Source organism: Corvus brachyrhynchos, unplaced genomic scaffold (assembly GCF_000691975.1).
Source record: "Corvus brachyrhynchos isolate BGI_N302 unplaced genomic scaffold, ASM69197v1 scaffold32, whole genome shotgun sequence".
Taxonomy (NCBI): domain Eukaryota; kingdom Metazoa; phylum Chordata; class Aves; order Passeriformes; family Corvidae; genus Corvus; species Corvus brachyrhynchos.
This window is the reverse complement of record NW_008237919.1, coordinates 1,762,320-1,769,819: the sequence shown is the minus strand read 5'-3', so window position 1 is coordinate 1,769,819 and position 7,500 is coordinate 1,762,320. Positions and strand designations below refer to the sequence as shown.

Here is a 7,500-nt window from a genome sequence, read left to right as displayed (position 1 = left end):
ATATATTGTCAGTGTAAAGGGATCATTTTGTATTCTTGTTCTCTATTTATGAACAGCTTACAAATACCACTCAGTTTATTCTCAGCTCTTTCTAATATCATAGAACCAGGAAGATTAAAAAGGTTATTATTATGGTACACGTATACAAAAGCAAGAAGAGAAGGAATGCAGTAGTTTCGTCTTCTAAAATAATTGTTTCATGCTGAACAGCCCAATCCTGTACTGTGCGTGGTTTCACGCCTACATTTATTTCTGAAAGGAGAATCCTACAGAAAGATTCTCCATTAAATGTTTAATTACGCATCTTTCAATAAGCCAGAGAGACTTGTCTTACGGAACGGTTCCATTCTCAAATCTGTCACTTAAAATATGATGTGATTTTGGATTAATTAATTAAAGGTGGTGACTTGTTTCCTCTGTCTGTAACAAAGAAATAATTCCTACCTACCTTAAACCAGCTCTGAATATGACTAATATATGTGATTTTGTGACTCTCCTCAAAAGCACTGAAAACTAAGGAATTTTTCATTATCAATACCTGACTTTCAAAATAAAAGGAACTTGGAATAAAAATAGTGTGTCTTCTCTGGTTGTACTTGGTGAGATTGGTCAACAGTTCTTGAAAATATGTGTGCAATTTTTCAAGGCTTCTGAAAAATGCAAAAGCTTATTGCAGGTGCAAGCTACCTATCCGTTTATGCCATTAAGAATATGATTTTTATGGGTAACATGTAAAATATAAATTTGTATGATTCTTGTTATCAATTAGCTCATAGGAACAATAGATGAGTGTTTAGCTGGCAAGCTTCTTTACAGCTAAAGCTGAATTTTTATGTACAACGGAAGAGTGCTGTTAAATGCACAGCCTTAGTCTCCACTGTTTCTCTATTAAATTGATCTGGGATAAACCCAGATTTTTTATTCTTGAAAGAAGTTCTGTCTTCATTTTTGCAGCCATGTTCATCTATCTAATTTCTAATATCCATGTTTTCAATCTGAGTCATAGCTTTTCCTTAATTTGTAAATTCATATGCAGTACTAAAGCAGTATACAGATGTTCTTGCCTGAAATGCCATTTAGATGTGTTAAAAATTGTTTAGATATCTGTAATTTTATTTAGCAGGATTTATAAGATAATCCAAATAAATGGGGAATAGCCTGCAACAAAAACATGAGAAACTTCAGAATATGATGGACCTTCCTTCTGGGTCCGTCATGGAGCCAACAGATTTGTGTTCTTCAGCAGCTGTCCCACCCATTGTGTTTTGTAGGATTGCATAACAAGTCATCTTCATGGCAGAGTTAGGAGTTCAGTGTCTTTGAGGATGCCATGTAACAAATAGGTTGCAGTCATAAATCATGTTTCACTTTGTCACTTCAATTTTTCATGAGAAGTTTAACCAAGAACTTCGGGGTATTTGTGGCCCACTCAAAGGAACCACCCTATCTCTTCATTGGGTCACTCTACATGAACTGATTTTAGATGCATTGAGAGATTTCTATGAAAAAGAGTGAGAGATTGCCTTTGCTACATTTTCGTAAAATCAGATTAGAAATTTTGGAAAACAGACACTAAATCAACAAAATATACCTAATGCATATAATTGGCCATAAAATAGCAGGTTTCAGATAGTCTTCCAACCCAGATAGCACAGTAGCACTATGCCAGTAAGAAATAAAGTACAGTCTGGTGTATCACTGAAGGCTGTGAAATGTACCAATTTATATTACCTAATGACAATTAGAGAAATCTCTTTGCTTAATGTGTTCTGCTAATGTAAATCTCAAGCAGTTTTCAAAATGCCTTATCCTTTATCTGTGGGAAAGAATGTATGTATCAGGTATGATACACACGTAAGGATCATCACATAAAATTCTTTTAAAGGCAATATTATCTATATAAATCTGTATTTTTACTAATGATCTTGACTGCCAGTTTTTTTCATGCTTCTATCATCTTGAAAAACAGGAACTGTTGAAAATTACAGGAAAAACAAATTTTTTGAGAAAAGCTGTTAGAACGTAATGCAAAGCAGGTATCTCTCCAAGTATAAGAGCGTGTATGCAGTTAGGGAGATTCAGAGCAGATCCTAAAACGCTAACAAAAATATGCCTGGTGAAGGGGAATCTATTTCAGACTAAGGAATAGAGGACTCTCATGGTACCATGAGTGTTGCTAAACTTAGTCTTACAGGCTGGAGTCTTTAGCACACAGTATGAATAAATGAGTGCCAGTTACAATTAGGTTGACTTTCACTCAGTTTAGATCAAAATACTCATATTTTGGTACATATTTTAAAAAGTAAGCATGTAAGCATTAGGAAAGTTCTTGCAGGGTTTAAAGGTTAAAGGTAATGGTTTAATTGGGAAAGTGTCCATCTTCCTCTCTGCCTTCTCATATCTGTGGGACATGTAGTAGTTGAACAGCATCACTGAGATATAGTTGTTACAAGGAGACAAATTCAGATCTCAAGTAAACAGAGGAAATTCTTGGTGACTTCTGAGGGAATTGAATAGTGACTCCAGCCAGTGAATTTTGTTCTTTGCTCCTGCCTCCCAAAGTTGTAAAAACTTGTTTGTCTTGCCTTTAGGACTTGGTAAACTTAAAATAAAACATTATTGTATGGAGGTGTGGTGTTTCCAGTGCTACAAAACTCGATGTTACAAAGTGTAACAAGAATTAATCCTCTGAATGTTAGGTGTCTACTAAAAAGTGAGCATGCACTCCGTGGAGAGAGACAGGCCCATTCCAAATGTGGGCTTAGTTCCATGTTAAAATAAATGCCTAAACTAAATCAGATAAACTTTGCTCAGGATTTCTTTATTCTGTTGATTATGGAAGGAGTGCAGGGATAGATGAGCTTAAATTCCTCTCCACAAGTTTCTGAGTGGAAATCTGGTTTGTCTTTTCCATTTGTATTTTAGAGTAAAACCTTCAGAATTTTTATTCTTAAAATTCATTTGATGTTTGCAAAAAGATTATCAGACTTTTTGGTAAAGGCCGGTATGTTTACTTTCAGACTCTTAATTAGTAAGTGTTTTAAGACCATAGTTTACGCTGTGATGAATTGTGTAGAAAGTGGTATTCTGTGTAATATTATATGAGGTAATTTCTTCTAATAGTAAATTTCAGCAGACTTGTGTTTCTTTTTTCCTCTGTTTCATTTATACAAAGTCTTTCGGGATAGGTTCAAGTAATAGAAACATTAGAAGAGTTTTTCCTCTTAAAATTGGCTCGTGATTTAATTTATTAATAATAATATTATTTTTGCTGATTTACAGAAGACTGGAATGTCCCACAACATCTCACAAAGCAGTATTTATATGCCAGCTTGCTATTATATACAGAAAAAACATTTGAATTTTGCTGGACAAGCGAGTGGCTGCTTTTTCATGAGTGGAAAGCCTGGCTTGCTGACAGCTGTTTGACCGTGCCCGGGTTAGCTGGAGCAATGGTCTCACATTGTGTGCCTGCTACAGCGCTCAAGAAATACCTCAGGCTCTTTCTTAGGACTTTTCTCTCCTACATACTGAGTGAAACATGTTTGCTGTGTCTTTCCAACTCACACATATATTCCTGAGAACATGTCTGCATGTGGGTGTTTATGCATTTGCAGACACTTGATCTCAGTGTATAACAAGTGGAAAATAAAGCCATTTCCAAACCAGCACCTACTCAAAAATGCATTCCTAGAGTTTAGTGGAAAAACTAATAATCTAATGCCAAGGTTTCCCAACTTTCAGTTTTCAGTTAGGAATGCTGAGAACACGATTCTCTCTGCAGAGAGCAGGTGGCTGAGGTGGCAGTCCTTGCTGTGTACTCTGATATGTCCATGACATTTTTATTCCTGTATAAATCAGACCTTCTTAAAGGACTAGCTGAGCAAGAAAGTTCTTCTTCTACTGAAGTGATGTATTATGTGAAAAATTTTTTAGGCTAAGTGTCTTTATTGTGGAAAACATTTACTGCTTAAAGATACTTATTTTGCTGTCTGCCTTAATCATATCCTTTGAAACAGTCTCAATAGATTTTTCTATTCGTAACATTATGACACTTGATAAGATGATTGATTATGAAGTGTTGAGAGCCCTGCCATGTGATCATTTATTTTTAAATACACATTTGTACTAGCCAATGCTTAAATTTCTTGCAGGAATACATAAGAGATGTGAAACATAAAGCTTGAGTCTGATCAAAACTGATGCCTCTGGAAATAGAGTGCCTGTGTAGTAGTACTGCAATAGTACAGTACTGTAATAGTACTGTGGCCTTAAAATAACAGATTCTGACTGAAACTAGAACTTTGCAGTGATAAATACTACGTAAAAAATTATGGTCCATCTTTGCTACAAAATAAAAAAGATGTACTGCTGTAGTGCAGGCAAAGTAAAATGTGTTTGACGATGATATCTTTCTTTCCCTGTGCAGGTGCCTGTGTCAGTGGCCATGATGACTCCCCAGGTGATCACCCCTCAGCAAATGCAGCAGATTCTCCAGCAGCAAGTGTTGTCTCCGCAGCAGCTTCAAGCACTTCTCCAGCAGCAGCAAGCAGTTATGTTGCAGCAGGTAATGTGTGTTACCTGCTTTGGACTGTTAGCACAGGGTATTCACACAAATGTCAGCCAGATTTTATGGGTCTTATTTTGTAATATTTCATTGCTCATTACACCAAAAAGAATGAAAATAAACGTGAAACTTTTCAGTCTCTAAATTTATCTTTTTTTAATTGCAGAAGTGTGATATTGTACTTTGAAACATTCAATAATATATTAAAACCAGCAGCAGCAGCAGTGGCAGATGCATTACAAATACCAAACAAATTGATGTTTAAATTTTCAAGCGTTTAGGCACATTTTAATTGTAGACCTGCCAAAGGAAGTGCAAATAGAGTTGTAGATAATTGTTGCTTTAAAATTCATAACACTGTAGTGCTCCCTTTAGTCACATAAATAGTATGCGGTTATGAAATTTGAACTTAACAGCTTGTTTTGTCAAGGGAAAAGGTTTTTTATTTTGTTTTTTTACATACTAAAAATTTGCCCCAGATAAAGCTAAAAAGAAGGAGGAGGTTGCTGTTCCTTAGCACAAAATCTGTCAGCTAATTGAAAAATATGTGAACTTGTTATTCATACAATAATGATAGTGTCAGTGATCAGTGCCTTGGTGTAACACAGAGTGGATTTTTGGGTGCATGCTTAATTGTCATACAGAAAATGATGTGTCTGTTTGTCATAGTCATAGCTCAATCAGTGAACTGTATGTTTAAACATTTTAATATCCAGTACCGTGATCATTACAGGCAATTCACCTTCAGTTGTGAATCCAGCATCCTGCTAAGCAGATTGACAGATTAATTACTTTTTTCCCCTCAGAAGCAGACAGTTTTGTTTGGCCTTAGTGACTTGTAGGTTTCTTGCGAGTGGATGAGTGCAGCTTCTGATTTGTTATATAGGACGTGTGAGGAACTTAGATATAGTTATTTGAGGAGTTAATTTGGCTCTTGCATTCCCTTTAGAATACAGATTTTCTATACCCTTCTGTTTAGGATATTTTGGAATCTGCATTGGAAAATTTCAGAACCGCCTTGGAAAAAAATGTATGTAGATCTGCCTCTTCAAATCACATTTTTTGTTATGAGGTGATTCTTAATGGCTACGCTACCATATGCCAATCTAGAAGAGTTTAGGAGATTTATAATACTTGAAACTTTTGCCTTTATTTATTAAAGTCAAAATGGTTTATTCAGCAACAACTACAAGAGTTTTACAAGAAACAGCAAGAGCAGTTACATCTTCAGCTTTTGCAGCAGCAGCAGCAACAGCAGCAGCAACAGCAACAACAGCAGCAACAACAGCAGCAACAACAGCAGCAGCAACAGCAACAACAGCAGCAGCAGCAGCAGCAACAGCAGCAGCAACAGCATCCAGGAAAGCAAGCAAAAGAGGTAGGAGCTAAGACCCTTGCTGATGCAGACTAGTCTGAGCTGTCAGAAGCTCGGAAAAGACAAGACCAGTTTAGATCTTTTCCTGTAGCAAGAATGCAGCTATCAAAGATTTGTTCTTATATTTTTACTGGGCTTAATAGCAGTGCTGGTATAATTCTCCTGCTCCCCTTTCTGAGACATAGGATTTGAGCAGTCTAGTGCTGCTGTCGTCTAATGTTCGCTAATGAATCTGAGTGTGCAAAGAACAAACTGTGTGGTGGACTCTGTACTGATTATCTTGTATTCACAGGCAATCTGTGTTGGGGAAGGAGCCTTACTTCGCTCAGTGGTACAGCTCAGAGAGCATGCAAATTTAGTCCATGGCTGAAAAAGAGCGATTGAGCACAGATTTCAAAGTCATAGGCCCCTGATTAATGAACTGCTACTGTAGGTTTGAAGTGGCGAGTAGAAAGTTACAGTTTGATGTGCTCATAAATCAACCTGACAAGTGGGTTTCTCAGGCCTGGCTTGCACTTGTCAGCAAACTGCATCAAATATAAACAGAATACAAACAAAACATGTTGAAGTAGTTAAATTGATCAGCAGGTATCCTAGACGTTGTCTTCAAGCTGCCCATTATGCAAACGTCGAGGAAGCAGTTGTGACCTCCTGAGGCTTTGTTTCTGTTTGGATTTGTGAATAGAATTTCAGACAGCCATCAACTACGGAATAGAAATTGCTCCCTTATTTCTCCGGAGGCTCTGGGCAATCCACATGACTTGCTCCATTATGCAGTCTGTTTTCCAGTGAGCGCATCAGAAGTTTCTCTTTTCCCCAAACTAGAAAGGAAAGGTCTTCCACAGCAGCTTGTCTTTTTCTGAAGTGTGACTGCCTTCTCATACCTTCCTGAGTCTTTGTAGACTCAAGTTTGTCTTGAAACGCCTCACAAAATTGGAACCTCTACTTTTTGCTCCATAATAGGGCACTTCGTTGCCTTGAATGCCATGCTCCTTGTAATATATTCCAACATGAAAAGAGAGTGAGCTAACAGGCTAGTGAAAGGAAAGCTGCATCCCAGTTTACTAATAGATCACTGGAGACCATGTTCATGGGCCAGTGCAGACCAAACTTAGTCAAATGGAAAAACAAGAGTGCCTTCAAATCACAGGCTACTGTAAAAAGTTATACGTTTAGCATAGATAAATTTGTTATCATCTGCCATGAGCTGAGCTTTTTTTTTTTATTTGAAACAGCTTTTATATACTTTCTCTTGACCCTTTTCTTTAGTATATCATTAAGTGTATCTTGCCATTTTCACTAACACCTAATATTTTGAATGAATATAATAGAAAATTTCAAACACTTTCACTGCCTGAGTGTTCTACCAATAGCATTATTATTTAATAACTGAGATTAAAAAGAAAGAAGTTGATTTTATGTTTTTGGCTTTCTAGCCTTTACTGCATACTTTACTTTTTGCTGCATTTGCTTTTTCTTTTTTTCCCCCTGTTCTCTTTGTAGCAGCAGCAGCAGCAGCAGCAGCAGCAGCAGTTGGCAGGCCCGCAGGCTTGTCTTC

General features: G+C 36.9%; 1 protein-coding gene across 1 annotated transcript in view; it reads left to right on the top strand.

Moving 5' to 3' along the window:
• Positions 1 to 7,500, top strand: part of FOXP2 (forkhead box P2) — a 346,539-nt gene that overhangs the window by 279,138 nt on the left and 59,901 nt on the right. The window contains exons 5-7 of the mRNA XM_017733112.1: positions 4,430 to 4,567; positions 5,748 to 5,945; positions 7,446 to 7,500. The exon at positions 7,446 to 7,500 is cut by the window's right edge and continues 72 nt beyond it. Of these exons, the coding sequence (XP_017588601.1) occupies positions 4,430 to 4,567; positions 5,748 to 5,945; positions 7,446 to 7,500 (391 nt within the window). The remainder of the gene's footprint in view (positions 1 to 4,429; positions 4,568 to 5,747; positions 5,946 to 7,445) is intronic.